The sequence below is a fragment of the Didymosphaeria variabile genome (genome assembly GCF_027946475.1).
Source record: "Didymosphaeria variabile strain IMI 356815 chromosome Unknown scaffold_8, whole genome shotgun sequence".
NCBI lineage: Eukaryota > Fungi > Ascomycota > Dothideomycetes > Pleosporales > Didymosphaeriaceae > Didymosphaeria > Didymosphaeria variabile.
Genome location: NW_026611627.1, coordinates 1,865,372 through 1,883,615, shown reverse-complemented (window position 1 = coordinate 1,883,615; position 18,244 = coordinate 1,865,372). Strand labels below are relative to the sequence as shown.

At 51.6% G+C, this 18,244-nt stretch overlaps 6 protein-coding genes across 6 annotated transcripts; 3 read left to right on the top strand and 3 right to left on the bottom strand.

The window, feature by feature from the left end:
• Positions 1–3,148: 3,148 nt before the first annotated feature.
• Positions 3,149–4,756, bottom strand: N0V89_010863 (uncharacterized protein; the record flags this gene model as incomplete). Its single annotated transcript, XM_056219603.1, has 1 exon — positions 3,149–4,756. One exon carries the CDS (start codon positions 4,754–4,756, stop codon positions 3,149–3,151), a length of 1,608 nt encoding a protein of 535 aa, XP_056066730.1.
• Positions 4,757–5,791: 1,035 nt separating this feature from the next.
• N0V89_010862 (uncharacterized protein) lies at positions 5,792–7,330 on the bottom strand (the record flags this gene model as incomplete). The annotated part of the gene is made up of 1 exon (XM_056219602.1): positions 5,792–7,330. The coding sequence occupies one exon, from the start codon at positions 7,328–7,330 to the stop codon at positions 5,792–5,794; it is 1,539 nt and encodes a 512-aa protein (XP_056066729.1).
• A 545-nt stretch (positions 7,331–7,875) lies between these two features.
• On the top strand, positions 7,876–9,724 carry N0V89_010861 (uncharacterized protein; the record flags this gene model as incomplete). The annotated part of the gene is made up of 5 exons (XM_056219601.1): positions 7,876–8,146; positions 8,469–8,794; positions 9,152–9,342; positions 9,392–9,491; positions 9,539–9,724. 5 exons carry the CDS (start codon positions 7,876–7,878, stop codon positions 9,722–9,724), a joined length of 1,074 nt encoding a protein of 357 aa, XP_056066728.1.
• Positions 9,725–10,719: 995 nt separating this feature from the next.
• On the bottom strand, positions 10,720–13,822 carry ROT2 (glucosidase II; the record flags this gene model as incomplete). The annotated part of the gene is made up of 3 exons (XM_056219600.1): positions 10,720–12,811; positions 12,861–13,644; positions 13,735–13,822. The coding sequence occupies 3 exons, from the start codon at positions 13,820–13,822 to the stop codon at positions 10,720–10,722; spliced, it is 2,964 nt and encodes a 987-aa protein (XP_056066727.1).
• A 445-nt stretch (positions 13,823–14,267) lies between these two features.
• On the top strand, positions 14,268–14,975 carry ndk1 (nucleoside diphosphate kinase Ndk1; the record flags this gene model as incomplete). The annotated part of the gene is made up of 4 exons (XM_056219599.1): positions 14,268–14,284; positions 14,340–14,370; positions 14,458–14,736; positions 14,844–14,975. The coding sequence occupies 4 exons, from the start codon at positions 14,268–14,270 to the stop codon at positions 14,973–14,975; spliced, it is 459 nt and encodes a 152-aa protein (XP_056066726.1).
• A 479-nt stretch (positions 14,976–15,454) lies between these two features.
• On the top strand, positions 15,455–17,099 carry N0V89_010858 (uncharacterized protein; the record flags this gene model as incomplete). Its single annotated transcript, XM_056219598.1, has 4 exons — positions 15,455–15,632; positions 15,683–16,456; positions 16,502–16,736; positions 16,787–17,099. 4 exons carry the CDS (start codon positions 15,455–15,457, stop codon positions 17,097–17,099), a joined length of 1,500 nt encoding a protein of 499 aa, XP_056066725.1.
• Between the last annotated feature and the right edge of the window lie 1,145 nt (positions 17,100–18,244).

Genomic DNA, 18,244 nt, shown 5'->3' with positions numbered 1-18,244 from the left:
AAAGTCATTGTCAAGCCAACGCATGCCAAGCCCAAAGTAAAAGGAGTCAGCGTAGTCGCAACGGTACAAGTTCCACGTTCTGCGCAAGGGATGAAGCCGTTGTATCTTCTTGTTTTTTATTCATAACGGAAATCTTAAAACTTGGTCGCCTTGGCGAACTCCTGGTAAAGCTCAGAATCGAAATATCATAGCAAACCCGAATGTATGATGCAACTTTCATCATTATATGCTATCCCCAATCTTCTTCGAAGCCCAAGACAGCGTTCCAACAGGCGATGATTCACTTGGGGCGATCCAACGGCGCTCCAGTCTGCAATGAAGCTATACCAGCAGCCCCGAGCGGGACCGTCTGCTACCCGGGGCTTCACGTCCTTCGGGTACTTGCCAATTTATGGACATCTCAATAAGGCAACAGTTGGAGATAATCATATATTGGTACGACGCGTCGCAGCGACATCCGGAGCAGCATCAAGAAAAGGACAGAAGGCATTGGCCCGCGCTTCCTGTTTACGGCTCAGGCCTGGCCAACTGGTAAAATACGGTCGTTTCTTTTTACTATGTATATAGAGCCACACAGCTGGGCGTTCACATCTATCTTGTCTTTGCGTTATCCCAACCACTGTCTAACGGCACATCTCACAACAAACCCGCGGACGAAAACGGACCGCCTACAATCGACTATCAGTACCTTCAGCACCACTTGGATCTAGATTTACACGCACGCCACGTGCGACTTGGAGATTTCCGCAGCCACCGAGCCATTCGCCTCACTGCTGAAACCGGAAGGCTCGCGAAATGATTCAAAAGCTTTTCTGGGAGGAGATCTTGGAAAGGCTAAGAAGTATGTGGCGAAAATGTTGACCACATTGGCATTCTTGCAGTAGCAGTGATACGGCACCATGGGAGAAAGGAGGTGTCGCTGATGAGAATCTCTGGATTCATAGGATTTTAGATGCGAGCGTGTTTCCTTTCATTCGGCAAAGCAACCTTTAGCGGTCAGTGTATGCAGTCACCGAGAGGCGAGTGATACTCTCAAGCAAGAAAATAGGTGATAACAAGGTGTTGGTATTCTAGAACAGTCCAAGACCGAGTTCTCCCGCCTGGTGGTGTTTGTTCTACGCCAAGTCGGGAGCACGCCTGCCAAGTGCACCTGCCAAGTACACATTCCGAGGTAGAGTACGAAATTGCCTACGATCTGCAGCTCCCTCTAAATCCACCGATCCTTTCCGTTGCCTCACCACCCCATGACAAGACCCAGTCACGCCGAGAACTGAGCAACCAGGAGCATTGTATCTCGAGGTGCATAGGCTAACCAACAAAGACCCTACCAGTATCCTCACTGTGGGGCTTGCGCCGGCATTCATATCAATAGGCGTTACTTTTCTGGATATTCAAGGAGGCGAATCGATCTAGACGGCCCAAGAAAGGACGACAACACACTTCTCACGCCAGAACCACACGAACACCGAGACATGCCTACCTGCGGATCAGGGAGGCGAGAAGAGGAGTATAACCTGTCATTACATGTTGGTGCACTGTTCATCATTCTCGGTGTCTCAGCAGGCGCTTGTGCATTGCCGGTAACAGCTTTGAGAGTACCACGATTGCGCATACCACTTAAGGTCCATTTCAGCTTCAGGCATTTTGGCACCGGAGTCCTTATTGCCACAGCATTCGTACATCTGCTTCCCACTGCTTTCGTATCTCTGACCGATCCATGCCTCCCACCGTTCTTCAACGAGGACTACCCTGCTCTAGCTGGTGCAATCGCGCTCCTGGCAGTGTTCATGATCACTATCGCAGAGATGGTTTTTAGCCCTGGCCGTTCCTTATGTTCTGGTCCGACAACAACCAACCCACAGGAACTGGACGCTTTGTCACATACCAGCAGGCCAGATTGTACAAGGCCCCATTCGATAATATCAGACGAAATTACCCCAGCATTGAGCATCCCTCAATTTGGCCAAACCCGCACGGGAAGATCTCACAGTGCCATGAAGACCATTGAGGCGCCTGGCGCTCCGGACAGTGCTAGGCGCCAATCCACTGAGAGTCCCCTGACTACCTCCGAAGACAAGGAACTAGGGCAGCAGAGAAAGAAGCTTCTCATGCAATGTATGCTGCTGGAATGTGGCATTTTGTTCCATAGTATATTCATCGGCTTGGCGTTAGCTGTGGCAGTTGGAGGCGAGCAGATCATTCTGCTTATAGCCATTGCCTTTCATCAAACCTTCGAGGGTCTAGCACTTGGATCACGAATCGCTGCAGTAGGCTGGAAACCCAACGCTATTCAGCCTTGGCTTATGGCTGTAGCTTATGGATGCACGACACCTCTTGGTCAAGCGATTGGCATAGCGACGCGGGATCTCTATGATCCTGGCTCTGCTACGGGTCTGCTTATTGTTGGTACCTTCAATGCTTTCTCCGCGGGTCTCCTCGCATATACCAGCTTGGTCGATCTTCTGTCTGAGGATTTCTTGAGTGATCATAGTTGGAAGACCTTGCGAGGCAATAAGAGAATCGTGGCTATGTCTTTGGTAATCTTTGGAGCGTTTTGTATGAGTCTCATTGGAGCGTGGGCATAGAGGTGGCATCCTGGGATCCTTACTGGCCTCATCTTAATTGGTCTAGGATAATATAGAAGATGATCAAGAAGAGGTCTGAGCTCTGGCATCAAATGAATTGACCCGGTGTCTCTGCAAGCTGCTGGATCATTGGGAACCAATCACCTCAACTCGGTCGCCCCCAAAGATATGGCCTGGAACTTATCCAGCAATCAATGAAGGCGTGGCATAGAAGACCAATATGTTGTGCCACGTTCCACGGTACTGTGCGACCGTTATGTTTCGGTCACCGATACGTGATGTAGAGTTGGGCGAGTTTGGCAACCTCCCCTTCGGCTGTTCGCTGGAGCCTCACGTCACTCACTTATATGTAGTCGGGCCCAGAGCTTATCTGAGGTTAGGTCCATAGGAGCGCTGTGTCCAAGCGCCCGGAAGGTTTGCTTGCACCTACAACATTTTGCGGCATCATAGAATGGTTCAAATGCACTCGCTAGATCTTCGTCACATGCCCGCGACCAGATAGCATCGCTAGTTTCGTTCTATGCCTGAAAGCTAGTGTTGTCGATTCCGTGCTTGATATGGCACTAAATTTTCGATGGACCTTTCATGTCCGAACGAACTCCCCAATCCGTCGTTGGAAGGGTCTTCAAGAAACTGCTCCTCTGTTCCCATTTCTTCATGTATTCGACCAAATTTGGTCGTTGCTTAGTCCAATCGATGCCCAGATAGCCCATCTGCCCCGTCATCGCAGTAGCTACAGCAACCGCGACCTCATCATGTGTTGCAGGTCCATTGCTCGGATGAGGTAATATACCTTCCTCAGCTACGACCTCAAACCTATCTAGTGCTCGTACAATCTTCTGCTTCTGGCCTGCCACCCACTCGTTGAAATATAGGTTGCGTTCTTTTCGAATGCGCACTTCATATGTGATGAGCACAGCTGCGTCCATGATTCCATTCGCCGCTGCATTTAGCGCACGCAGCTGCCAATATCGTGCATCCCGGTTTGGTTTCACGAACGCCAGCTCATTGAGATATTCGCAGATGATGCGAGAATCATATATGCCGTCCGGAACATCTTCTGATATCAAGCATGGAATTTTCGCCATTGGGTTATATGCTGCGACATCTGAGTTGTTGTCACTCCATCCGGCAATAGGTACAGGACATACAACGGCTTTTTGTAGGGTGATGTGTTTTGCGAGCCCAAGCTCGTGTGCCAGAACGAATACCGTTCGTGAAAAAGGGCTGAAGGGGTGGTAAATGAGTCGAATCTTGGGGATCTTGCTTCCCGTGCTCTTGGGCTTGGGACTTCGGTGGACGACGGCTCCAGTCCTGACAATGCTGAAATTCCAACGCGGAAAATGTACATAGAGGCCCAATTTGTTCCGTATCACAGCCTCGGTGGTCGTAAGTCCAACCAGGATACCGTTGCTCTTGCCCATCTCTCCGTAGTCCGACGGATAAATTTCCACCTCCTCACCACGCTGTAGCTTCAGCAAATTATTATCGTCAAACGATGCATTCTCGCTTGCAGTTGCCGCGTTCAACAAGCGGTCGCGCATACCTGACCCATCCAGGCTTGTCGGAGTATCTGTGCTTTGTTTCTTTTTCCACACCTGCGCCATGAACCTTCGCACCCATGCATACACCCTCGGATAAGTCTCCTCCCCAAAATGCTGATCTGGCAGACTTCCTCGCATTCCCTTGTCCACAATCAACCACTCGAAAGGCCAGACTGCATCGATATCTGCCAAAGTAGGCTCTCTCGTACCCAGAACCCACTCCCTACCATCGGCAAGAAACGTCGTCTCCAGCAACTCGAACGCCTGTTGCAGATTCTGCAAGCCGTCTGGTCTTCCTGCCTGCATTGCCTCAGCAGTCAATCTCCGTCCACCCATCAGTCTCTGGCGATCATCTAAGAACACTTTGTTCTGTAACAATCCGTTGTCAACCCAGTACGGCATAAGTTTGACTGTGTTAGCAAAGATACCTCCATCAATCGTCCAATTTTCAAAGAGTTTACGCATCCCCGCTTTATCTGGCGTGGATGGTATGAGACTGTCATGGGGGTAGAGCGACTCGAGCTTGGAAATGATAAGCCGAGAGTCGCAGTATATATCTTTCCCTATGGCCATAATGGGGATTTTGCGATAGCCGACGTCGATGGATGCGAGATCCGGACGAGGCATGACGGGCGGTTGAGTCTGATGGGATATAAGCGATCGAGCAAGAACTCTGTCTATAGCGAACTTACACATTCATCGTAATGGATTCCACGTAGCCAAAGATACCACAGTACGCGCTGCGAAAAGATGGATTGTGGGTAGTGGAACAAGATGGGCTTCTCGGTGGGCGCCATGTTTTATGCGTCTTCGTGCAAACAGACTCGGTGCAACACTCACTAAGAGTGTCTCCCTCAATCAGTGTTCGCAGCTTGTTCTCATCTGCAGCAGTCCTCGCGCTCTGGTCCCGACTGCAGCTTGCGGCTATTCCCCTCTCGGCTACCATGACGTTGGGCCGAGGCTCGACATCATTGACTCGTGTTTTTCAAGGTGCATCTTCCCACAGACAGCATCAATGGCAATAAACACCAGATTCGATTCCATTGTTAGCAAAAATTCAATCTCACCATTGCAAGCGTACAGTAGCCGGAATCGTTTAGACTATCATTATAGAAGCCACAAGCGGGGAGCGACAGCAAAAAGTACATATGTGCTCTTGGCCCCTACAATTGCGACAACGTGGATAAAGGTAAGACTTCTGAGGTAATTTCGATCCTGAAAGGACCAGCGTTCCTTGTGAGAGAACGGCTGATATTCTGGTCTTCAAGTTGAAGACAACTACTACGTTCTTGATGCAATGCCGTTTCAAGAGTATGAGTGCATTGTGTTACCCCAGCAACGGCCACATGTATACAAAAACTTGAGTGAGCACTGCACGCTGCATATCGAGTATCCAATCTTCCCGACTTCACGCCAGACCAGCGGATATATGCTGTGAAGTAGGCTAGTGGCGAGCCGTCATTGAAGCGAAGTAACTTGCTGATATAGCCGTCCAATACTGGGCTTTGACGAAGTCGTGGGATACCTCCAGCCACGTGCTCCACGTAAGCATCGATGCCAGCACTTTCGGCGTTTCTTATACAGCGCAAATGGTCAACTACTAGAGAGTGCATTACGAACCCTGATGTTTTCTGGGCATCCGCTTCCAGGCCGCTTCAAAAGTTACCTTAGATTATCTCCAGGTGTTGATTCTCTTGATGATGGAATGAAGCGTGCTTGTAGATCAGGTTGTGCTTTGAACTCGGTATCAAAGGGCCACATTGGCCTTTCAATGCGATGATGTCCCAGCCTTCCAAGGTCTTGATCCACGCCTCCAGGCGTCAACGCGAGCATCCAGTCCTTCGCCATGTCATACAACTCTGGCTCGAGATACCCAATCTTGATGATAACAACGTCTGCTGCTCGTGGCGCAAGATCAAGCTCGGTGAAATCGTGTTCTTTATGGTAAGGTTTGCGCATTTTGGTCAAGATGACAAATACACTGCCTACCTGCAACACCACCTCGATGTGTGCGTGCGGATCTCCGTGCTTGATTGAATGCACGCGTCCTCTCATCGTAATGGGTCCGGCGTGAAGGTCGTCAATTTCAGCTCCGGCTGTGACTGTGATTGTAGCTCCGATACCAGCTTTCTCGGCGATGGCCACCGCTTCTGCGCCAGGTATGCTGGCATAAATCACTTTTGGTCCGGTAGCTTCACAAAATTCAGGCCGACGTAGAAGTTGAGTAGCACCCCATGTAACGTCGCCAGAGCCACCGGCGGTGGGATTGTCGCCAGAATCTGAGATAAAATACGGTCGTGCGTTCGTCGCCAGAGCAGTGTCTAGACATTCCGCGAAGGATCCCGTAGGAGCGACGAATCGAAACGCTCCGTGAGCATCCCAGAAAGTTTTCGCAAGTTCCTGCGCCCCCTTTGCGACTGCAGGTTTGTTCCAACCAGTGACTACCACCACTGCGCGATTTCGTGGCTCATCGGCCCAGGCGTAACCGACCCAAATGGCAGCATCGAGGATCAGGTCGCGCTTCTCCACCTCTGGAACTGCATCATAGATGTGCCGAGCGGGTTCATCGCGGGTGGATGTCTGCTCACCAGGCAGGAGAATTGGAATTGGTATCCAGGCTTTGAGCGGAAGAGAGCCTCCGGCATTGTGAACCTCAAGTGCTCGAAGAAGATTGCGACAGGCCCGCTCTTTCGTCTCCGACACATCTACGTGGGGTGCAGTACGATAGCATGTGAGAAGGTCTGCTTGATGAGCAAGTTCACGCGACACATTGCCATGAAGATCCATGGAGGCAGAGACGATGGCTGTGGGCCCGATGACAGCTCGTATGCGCCGGAGTAACTCAGATTCGACATCTTCAAGGCCTTCAACGTACATGGCACCGTGTATGTCGAACCACAGCCCATCTAAGGGACGCTGTAAAGACTGGCAGATTTCCGACAAGCGTTGTATGATCTCGGCTGCTAGCTCTTCAAATGAAGCCCTTTCCACGATGCCTCCAGGCAGCGCATGTCCAATCAGAGCCCCTTTCCACTCTGCTTCGTCTCCCAACTTTGTTTTCGGATGTAGGAATTTGTAATGTTCGATGATCTCTCGCCCGCGTTTTGGGTGGAACGCTGCAGCACGAGTGCGTGACGGGGTGAAGGTAGAGTTCTCACAACTCAGCCCGGCAATGGCCACGGCGGGCAAGCGTTGCATCATGCTCCGTTGTTGAGTGAAGATGGACGTCCAGCCATGGGGATTGACGTCTGGTTCATGCTCACGTGCGCGGCGCCGACTTGCAGTATCGATGTGAAAGATAGCGGGGTAATTGCCGTTGGGACCATGCCTATAGGATGACCTGACGTGGTGCCCGATCACCGTTATCAACACAATTTGGGCAGGTGCTGCCTGTCGGATAACGCTACTAAGAGAACCCCTCCTTCTGCATCGCACCTGTCCAAAATGGCCACTCGTCGGTCGCTTCGTATAACAAGCCTTGCCCAGGACGACGGCTTTGCTTGTTTACGCCACCTGTTTCTATTCACTTCCCGCTGCGTGTTTCTGAACTTGGAGGACAATGCTTCACAAGTCGCCAACCGGAACGTGGTTGCCCGCCTGGGTGCCAAACTCGACCACGACGCTGGCAGTGCTATTGATGCTCTGTTCAGTCGTACAGTCAACAGTGAGCTTCTAACACCTCAAATTCGCTGAAGAAGACATGTGCTGAAGCGTTGCCGTAATAGACTGGTGGATACGATGGCTCGATGCTCAACGGTCTAAATATTCTGCCCTCATACACCGACTATTTCAATTTGAACCCCGCAACTACCGGCCTCAACACGGGATCTGTCTTTATCGGCGGCTTCTTCGGGCCTATGGTCTCAGGCATCATGTCTGACCGCTTGGGGAGACGGCCCACCATCTTCTGGGGCTGCCTGCTGACTATCGTGGGCATCATTATCCAGACTGCTGCGCAAAACATAGCCATGTTCGTTGTCGCTCGTATCATTCTTGGATTTGGTTCGATCGTCGCGGGTATCGCTTCCGGAGTCTACCTATCAGAAACGTATCCAAGTCGTTGGCGCGCTTGGGGCGTAGGTCTGCTGAACGACTTCTATTAGTACGCTGCTTGCCCCATGGCATTCGTGAAGCTGATCAAGCGCAGCGTGGGTGCACTTATAGCCGCCGGAATCACACTGGGCACCGGCCAATGGCAGTCGACTTGGGCTTGGAGAGCGCCTTCGTTGTTCCAGGCTATCTTTTCTGTGTTGTGTATAATCATACTTCCTTTCATGTAAGAAGCCAACCAAATTCATTTGGTGGTCAGAAGGTTGACCGCGGTTACGAACCAGACCAGAGTCACCGCGGTGGCTCGTTCACGAAGGTTTCTACGAGGAAGCACGAACAGTCGTTGCGCAGACCAACGCCGACGGCGATCCATCTAGCCCCATTGTACTCACAGTGTACAAGGAGATTCTCGACACGTTGGAATGGGAAAAGAAGGAGGGACGAACCATGAGCCCGCAAGAAATCTTTAAGACACCGGTCGCTCGAAAACGTCTGCTGATAGGCGCATCCGCTGGACCATTCTCATGCGTTGCTGGAAACATCATTGCTTCTTACTATCTCGGATCTGAGCTGAATACTGCTGGTATCACAAACTCGAACGATCAGTTGAAAGCAGTGAGTTCAATGTCCTTTCAATCGGTGGGATATGCTGAAACAGGTAGAACGTTGTACTGAACGTATGGTGCCTGGGCTGTTCACTGGTCGGGTAAGCCTCCCAAGTACAGAGTAAATGTATTCTTCCAGAAAGGCGAAAAAAAGCCCTGTGTAGCTAAGACCCAAGAAAGGAGTCTTTTGCTCACTTGCTGAAACACGAGCGGAAGAACCGTCCCCTCTTCTTAGGGACATACGCTGACTTTGTACCTTCGGGTTTGCAGAACGCAACTTGCAGCCAAATGGGGCCGGAAATCCACCGCTCTGCTTTCACAGTCGCTGCTCGTAATCTGCCTTTTTGTGATTGGGGGTCTTTCGAAGACCTACGCAGATCACCCAGAGGGCGCATCCAAGAGCCTCATCTATGGCGATGTCGCGGTGATGTTTCTCTTCCAGGGCTTTTACTCGATTGCGTGGACGCCACTCTTATATCTTTATCCGCCAGAAGTCATGAACTATTCTATCCGCGCCAATGGTGTCGCCTTCTCACAATTCGCATTAAATGCATTTGCGTAAGTGGGCTCTGCGATAGAGCATATATACCCGCTAATCCTTGCGAAGTTGCGTACTGGTCTTCGTCATGCCGATTGGCCTCGAAAACATTGGATGGAAGATGTACATGATCAATGGCTCTTGGGATATTGCCATCATTGTTCTTATCGTGAGTATTACAACCACCCTGCAGCACTGTGTGCTGAGTGTAGACAGGCTGTGTATTGGGTTGAAACCAAGGGTAAAACCCTTGAAGAAATTGATGCAATCTTTGAAGGCGAGAAACATTCCGCAGTTCCAGATGTAGAGGCTGTACGAAAGGGCGAGGCGACTGTTAATACAAAGGAGCTTGAGCAAGATTTAAACATGGAGAGTATGATCAAAGTGGAAAAGAGCAATTAAATCCATGTATTGGGCGCTGCTCGATAGAACTAGATACTGCAGTCACTATTATGTATTGACAAATGTCTCCGTACAGAGTATTACTCGCCATCTCTGTACACTTGACTAAAAGATGATGTACCCCTTCCTTCATCTTAGACACGCTCGCTGGCTTGTTGCTCGATACGTGACATGCAGCATCGGCGCCGGAAAAGGGCGTCGGCAGTGGAATCCTTCCAAGCCGGCCACCCAAGTACCAATCTACCGAGCACGATTGTCGAGATGAGTATGAGAAAAGTGAACAGAGCCACAGCAGAAGGCAATATTATCCAACCCGTATGCGCATCGATGCACGGATCCGCTGATATGACTTTGCCTGTTACTTTTCTCTGACCCCGCCTATGTCCATGTGCCATTCGTCGGTGACCATGCCTGAGAGGTGAATCGACGACGTCATGGAATCCGCCATCTTGATAATCACGCGACCGATATCCACGCCGTGAAGCTGGTGATGCCTCCACCATAGAGAACGTCCAGAATATTGTTGTCAAGCGCAGCATCCCCGTAATGCCTTCCGGCCACTGTTCCGTTCCCGAAGCCCCAGAAGAAATTACCCAGAGCCATAATACCCCGAGCACGCCTTACGTGTGTTCAAAGCGGCGGACTGCCTCGAAGCTACGATGTTTGCCTTTCGCAAGAGGAAGTTTGATTATCATGGACATGCTCAGTTAGGGGGGCCGTTGCAGCTTCTGTAAGATATGACTAGTGAGAACGAGTCAGATGAAGTTGAGAAATTGAAGGCGAGTGTCTTTCGGTCACGGATTACGTTTTCGACGAAAGAATATCATGCCTTGCTAAAGCGCACTTTCATATTTAAATTTACTCCTCATTCATCGTGACACACTTTTTCCGCTCCATGACTACCGTGGTCTAACTCACGCAGTATTGTATACAATTCCTCCATGCAGTGCGTTCCCTCTTGCCTCGCTTTGTCTTCGTTATTCAGTCACCAGCTTTCACGAGAAATCAATCTTCCACCCCCTTCCGATACCCACCTTAGGATCGCGCACAATAGCCCAGTCCGCCGACTTCCCGCTACCGGAGTGGAATTCCATGGCGATCGTCTTCTTGCGTGCACTTTCCTTCGCGCCCTCCTCCATAACAATAGCCTCCGTCTTGCCCTTCCAGGTCTTCGGCGCGCCAACAATGATGACCTTCTCAACTCTGACCTTATTCATGCTCTTCAGGTACGCTTCTAACTTGGCGGTGGCCTTCGCGCCAACCGGAACGGCGTTGGTCGAGGTCAAAACATTGCGTTTGCCGTCAAATGCGAAGCGCCGGTGGATGTAAGCGCCGGTCTCGTAGTCGAACGTCTCACCATCGTCAATGTAGAGTTCTCCCTTCGCAGCACCGTCCTTGTCGAGCACGACGACGAGGGTAAAGGGGTCGAACTTCATAAGGCCGCTTGAGCGACGAGGGCGGTCGCGGCGTGGGATGATGTTTCCGCCCTGCATCAGCAGCGGTATCTTTTCGAGCGGCGCAGGGACGGTATGCGTGCCGGAGCCTTGATAGAGCGTGTAGTCGAAGAAATCGTAGTACGGCTGATCGTCTGCAAGGTACACGTCTACGCTTGTCGCACCTTCTTTAGTGACTGGCTTCGCAAGCAAGCCGGTAGAGCCGATATACAACTGGTCATCGATAGCGAAACCTCGCTCATCCTCCGGATGAACGTAGAAGTTGGGGCGGACAATGGGAGCGCCCGTAGTGTGCGCCTCGCGGAAAGCTGTGTACCAAGCGGGCAAGAGCTGGTATCGTAGCCTGAGCGCCTGGGTGATAATTTCGGTGTAAGGAGCGCCAGGGACGTACGGCTCGCGACGACGCGTGTCGATGTGGGCATGGCCGCGGAAAAAGGGGTAGTATATTCCAGCTTGATACCATCGCGTCAACAGCTCTTTGCTTGGGTTGCCGAAGAAACCGCCGACATCAGCACCTGCGAACGGGAAACCTGAGATACCTTGATTCAGGATCATGGGAAGAGAAGCTTCCAGATGAGACCACTCCGCAAGGTTGTCGCCAGTCCACATAGCGGCGGAGCGCTGGCTGCCGGAGTAGAAAGAGCGGGTTAGTACGAACGGACGGCGAAGTTCTCCCTTCTTACGCTCGGAGATGGCTTGATAGGTTGCGTTGTGGAAAGTCATGCCGTTGACGTTGTGCACGTCGCGGTGTTCCCAGCCACCAAAGTGGATGTTGTCCTTGGGCATGGTCGTCTCCGGTCCGTTGAAGACAGAGGGTTCATTCATGTCGTTCCAGATGAACGTGTTGGGTAGAGTTCCTTTGAAGCTGTCATACTTGAAGAGACCCTTCCACCAGGAAATAGCAGCGGGGTTGAAGCAGTCAATCCACATGGAGCTGCCGGGCCAGCACCAGCCTTCGTATTGGTTCCCATCTTTGTTCTTGACAGCGAGGTCCTTCTTCTTCAGCTCGTCAATGACTGGGTAGTCGTTCGTATTCTTGATGTGGGGATCGATGATGACAACGAGCTTCCTCTGGCTTTTGTCCAGCTGCTTGCCCATTGTGTCAGGGTTGACGAAGGTCAGAGGATCCCAGGTGAAATACTTCTTCTCCTGCGTGTATTCAATATCGAGCCAGATGACATCGTATGGGATCTTGTGCTTGTCAAATTTGCGATCGACATCCTTGACATCTTCGTCGGTGACGTAATTCCATCGGCACTGGTGGTAGGCAATAGCGAAGGATTGAGGCATAGCGGTATAACCAGTCAGTTCGCCGTACTGACGAGTAAGATCCTGAGGAGTCGGGCCAAGGAACACGAACACATCCAGGAGGCCGCTCTCGGAGATCCAGTGGGTTTGGGTGTCGGTATGACCTTTTGTGCCCAACGAGAGTGGGTTCGCGGTCGACTTGGCCTTGACGACATCAACCCACGTCTCAGCAGCGTTCAGCCAAAAGACACCGACGGTCGAGCCCTTGCGGTGGGCTTGCATGAAGGGAATGGCCCCGTAGAGCGTCATGGGGCTGTCCATCTCGTACTCGAAGACGTCGGCGTTGTATAGTCGGTAGGGCTCGGAATATGCTCCATCGCCGCCCCTGGTGTCTTATCAGTATGCGCACATGTAGCAGGCGCTAGCCTTCTTACCTCGTAGTCTTTAATGATAGCCTGGTGGCATGCTCGGGGATTCCGAATACATGCTCGTAGCCCGGGAAGGTGATATCCAAAGCAACCGCTTCCGGACCCCTGGGCTTCGAATCTGTATTACCACCGAAGGTCTCATCCCACCACGTGCTTTCATCTTCGCCAGCGGCCTCTTCTTTCTTCTCCTCTTCCTTCTTCTCTTCCTCGCCGTCCTTCTTTTCCTCGGCGGGCTTCTCGATCTTTGAACGCCAGTGCTCCAGGTTCAGCAGGCCACGCTCGTTGAACTTGACCTGGGTCTCTCCATCCCGCTGGAACTCGATGCCAAACGGCGCATGTCGGATGATAGCCTGGTGCTTGCTCCCGTCACCGTAGAACACCTTGGTATACCCCTGCTCGGCTTTCTCGCTGAGTGCCGCGCCGTCAGCGACCTTCAGGCCGCCGACCAGTGTCCATTTCCCAGCCTCATTATATCGCTCCTTCCGCGCCTTGCTGTCATGGCGGAGAGTGATGTCACCCTTCTGCCTCTTCGTCTCGTCTAGGGTGACGCGCGCAACTCCAGAATCGAGGAACGTAACCGTCAGTGGTAGCTCGACATTTTGTACGCCGTCTTGCAGCGTCTTGACGACCGTGGCATGTAGCTCCCCGTCTTTGAAGGCAATGGTGGTGGGGTCGACGGTATACGGGGAACTCCACGAACTCGTGGCGGCGGCGGTGTCGGCGAATTGGCGGTTGCGTCTACAAAAGCCGGATTGGTCACATGTCTTAAAGTTCTCATGCTTCACCATGACTGTGGATGCTGTCAGAGGCCATGGGGCCGGTCGATTGTGTTGCAACGAAGCTCAACAGCTGTATTACACCTGGACGTGGCCAAACATACCTGCGGGAACAAAAAGGCAGCACAGCGCCGTCCATAGCAAGAAGACGGCCGTCCACCGGGGAGCAGGATCTCGTCTTGATCGCGCCATGATTGTAGTCCTCCAGCCGCTCGCACAGTAATCACACGCAGCTGTCTATCGCCAAAGCAACGCAAGTCGTCGAAACGCCAGGTGTAGCATCCAAGCTTCTTGCTTTAGGTAAGCGCCCACACTATTCTCCCTTGGGAACAGGGTCCATGGTTCCCACAACGTTGACCGCCTCGGGCCATACCATCTGTACATTGCAAAGACAAATTGGGCCGTGGCCATCAAGGGCAGAATGCGAATATCCAGTCAATTGCGCTGTGTGAACGGTATCCCGGTGTTACTCGCAGTCCTCTTTGCACAGTTATGCATGGGTTGTGCAAGCCAATGCGCGGTGAGCTGGTGCCCCGCCAATAATAACCCCACCATGGTAGCGCCCAATATTTTGCCTGTCCCTCACCACGCCCACCGCTTTTCTTCTCAGTCAACACACAACGACCACAACATCAACATGTCTAACGAGCAAACGTACGAGCAGCAATTGGTCCTTTGCAACCACGTAACGTTGCTGACATGAGTACAGCTTCATCGCCATCAAGCCGGACGGCGTCCAGGTACGTTCCCTCCTCATTACCCCTCGCTCTGTCCAAGCCGTCTTCTTCGCTCCGTTTCCAAGTACAAGAGACTAACATCATCGACAGCGCGGCCTCATTGGCCCCATCATCTCTCGCTTCGAGAGCCGTGGCTTCAAGCTCGCCGCCATCAAGCTCGTCACTCCCACCAAGGAGCACCTCGAGAAGCACTACGCCGACCTCTCCGAAAAGCCCTTCTTCCCGGGACTGATCGCTTACATGGGCAGCGGCCCCGTTGCCGCCATGGTCTGGGAGGGCCGCGATGCCGTCAAGACCGGCCGCAAGATCCTCGGTGCCACCAACCCGCTTGCCTCCGAGCCTGGCACCATCCGTGGTGACTACGCCATCGTACGTACTACCATCCTACCGATTCGAGGTCGAGGGCTGCCATTGCTTCAGCCTGGAGGGTATTGTACCATGTGCACAAACATTGGAAACTAACGTGAGGGTAACAGGATGTCGGCCGCAACGTCTGCCACGGCTCTGACTCCGTCGAGAACGCCAAGAAGGAGATCGCTCTCTGGTTCAAGGAGGGTGAGGTCCAGACCTGGAAGCAGAGCCAGCACGACTGGATCTACGAGAAATAGACTCTCCACCACCCGGGCTCAGTTCGATCACGCTGATGCATTTGTCCTCGCGATAAGCACCTGAACCTGCATCTGGATGGATGTCGATAGTAGGGTGCGTAAGGTAGACAAGCGGTGGCGTGTATGAATGGCTGTTTGAAGGATGGCAGAATGCTCTCGCTAGACGTGCACGAAAAAATGAGAAATGATTTTCATGACATATTACTTCGCAACATGCCGTGTGCTGGCTAGGATGTGCAATGCGCCTTCGCCGTTACGGCGGGCCCACGTGGAGCTTAGGCAGACGCTTCGACAGAACCCCTGGCTTTGCAACACCCGAACTCCGCCACATCGTTCGTGGGGGCCAGCCACTCGTTGCTTATTGCGCCCGTAAGCTCTTGGCACTGTACGCTTCCTATCCTTCATCTTGACCTTGACCCCGCGCCAGCTGCTTCCTGGTGTTTCCAAGTGCCAGATGCCGCTTGTGTAGTTCATTAAACATGGCAGTACTCGATGCAATCCAAATATTCCTCGTGCCTGACCGCACGCACAAAGACCATGACGATTTCGCGGGCAAGACTCTCAAAGTGACGCTCGAATATATCTCGCAGTCGAAAGGCGTTGAAGCGTGCTACGTCTCGAAACAAGCAGTGGGTCAGGAAATATGGATCTTTCTAGGTGAGAACAGCAACACAATCTCTTCCAAGACGATGCTCATCTGGATTTAGTCCACAAAGATATCCAAACCCACGAACACTTCCTCGAATCTACCATAGGCGTAGGCATAATGCTTCCCTTTCTCCAGAGCCCTCCTCGCCTTTACAGCTTTTCTGAAGATCCATTCGACTTTCTCAGTGACAACACGAACCTTCAGTTGAGTCTATACGAATTCGACCCGAAGCCATCAGGCGCAGACATGGCCAAGTTTGAGCAAGCATTGCAAGATCTCTGGAGCCCCCATACCGTGTTCTTTGCGCCACAGAGCGACGAAGGCTCGGCTGCCTTTTTGGGTCTGACGACTGAAACAAAGAGTCTGCGGTCAGCTGCCCGGAATCAGAGTATCAACGCTCCGCAATACACTGTTCAAAGCCAGATTATCGGTGTGGACCTATTCGTTCCAAAACTTACCTCAGGGACATCACTACTTCCACTTCCAACTACTACAGGGGAGCTGCTTCGTTCTGACCCCCGTTCTTACGGTGACATTCCATTCAATGAATCAGCAATCGGCACCATGGCACAAACGCAGAGCATCAGTTTTCGACCCATGGAGTACATAGCTGACTCAGATTGGTTCACCCGCGACGAGAACGACTCCTCGCTCAATGATTCGTATGAGAAGTGCATAAGCATTACCACGCTTCGCTACGCCCAAGCACGCCGTGACGAAGATGCCTGTGACCTCCAAGAGACCTTTCGCGAACTCTCCATTCAGCCTGGGTTGTTGAGCCTCCACTGGTTCAAGAATGAACACGATCCACGGATTGTGCGGATCATCGCAGGTAAGTGCTTGCATTTTGTTCCATATTCCAATCTTACTTTTCCAGCGTGGACGCAAGAGACAGGCCACACAAAGTTTCAGTCAATTATCAAAAGCAAGATATTCTCTCAAAGAGACAGCACATATGCTCAGAGCGATCCGGAGTTTGCAGCATTTCCAGCTCAGGGGCTTCCTGACTGGGATGACGGCTCCCTCATCGAGCTGGTCACCTTTGACTTCCCGAAATCGTTATCCAATTATGAGAAGACTGCGTTCGAATGGTATTTGAACAAGTTCATCGCGTAAGTTCCCTCTCCCTCTCCCCCTTTACCAATTCCACTAACATGCGCAGCAACATGGAGCCATCAGACCCCGATGAACCGAGCATTGTGCAGCCGTTCAAACCACTATGGTCGTCCAGCAAAGATAAACAGCAAAGCGTTGTTTTCATCAGCTGGAACGGGCTTCCCGAGCGTAAAGCGTGGCTTCAGAATTTTCTGGCTCACCCATATGATGTGGCGGGCTATGTTGTTCATGGGGTCTTTCTGTCTGGGGCGGCCATAGTGAGCACGACTGAGACTTTGCATACTGTTGATCACTTCAAGTTGAAGTATAAGAAAGAGTCCGTGGTCCATGCAGTAGATGAAGAAAAGACGAAGGCGTAAGACTTTCTTGTTCGAGCACCCGGTGTGCAATGCAGCAGACTCAGCTGCACTCCATATCCGTTAGTTACTGACTGTGAAGAGAACAATACAGTGATGGTTGTGTCTAGCGTTCAAGCATTTACTTTGCAACGTCCGATCCCACTCTGCGTTCGCCTCATGCACAGATGAATAAGGATTCAGAGTCTACGAGACGTCTGAAATGCAATTATCTATGGGTCATTGAGGTATCATAATTTGAACAATTATGCATCCTCTAGGCTGAATGTTGCTGAATCACTTGACGTTACGCAGCGCTTGTGCCAAATGGAGTGCCTTGGGGGTTCGGTTGTTGAATACCAATTCCCAACCTGGGATCGTGATACACGCGCAAACTCGATATCACACAGAATTGCGCGCTCAAATTCTCATTGTCTATCCTTTCTCCCTACATCCTTGCGCATCTTGAAGAAGATGCTTCGTCACGCACGCTAGGAGCTACTCTAGCTAATCTAGGTAGTGTCCTCAGCCCAAATAATACATCATACTTACTCCAACCTCAATCGCATTGTGCAGATATGCACGAGAAATCTTATCAAATACTAACCTGCTACCTGGCAGTCAATCGCGCGTTCACGGTAATTGCTCGTCAGCAATCGATCGCCACAATGTCGCCCCTTCATTGAGTCGATATTCCAGAACCAAGCTCCACATGTCCCACCACGCAAATGTAAAGTCCGATGCCATACACGTAGCCTTTACACGAGGCTTACCCCAAAAATCTTTGCCTGCGGCCTTGAGTGCTATGATGCGTCGGAGTTTCTCGCCCCCAATCGCTAATGAACGTTGTCCGGTGCGCCTGAAATGGCAACATTGACCCACACCATTGATTACGTGTGCACCCATGAGGTCCGAAAGTCTGGCAGCACGGATTGCAATACGGATGGTTTGGGCGACTTATGTCAGATTCGCAGATACGGAAGCGGGTGCTGGCGACAGCACATCCGGATACCCACAAGGTCATGTATAAGGATCTATGTCCTCTTTACACTGAGACTTCATACTCGTAAAGTCTTTCATTCTTTCATTCTTTCCTTTCCTATTGTGCATTTTAACCACATTCATTTGAACAGCATTCGTTCTCGTTGGCATAGTCCGTCACACCACGC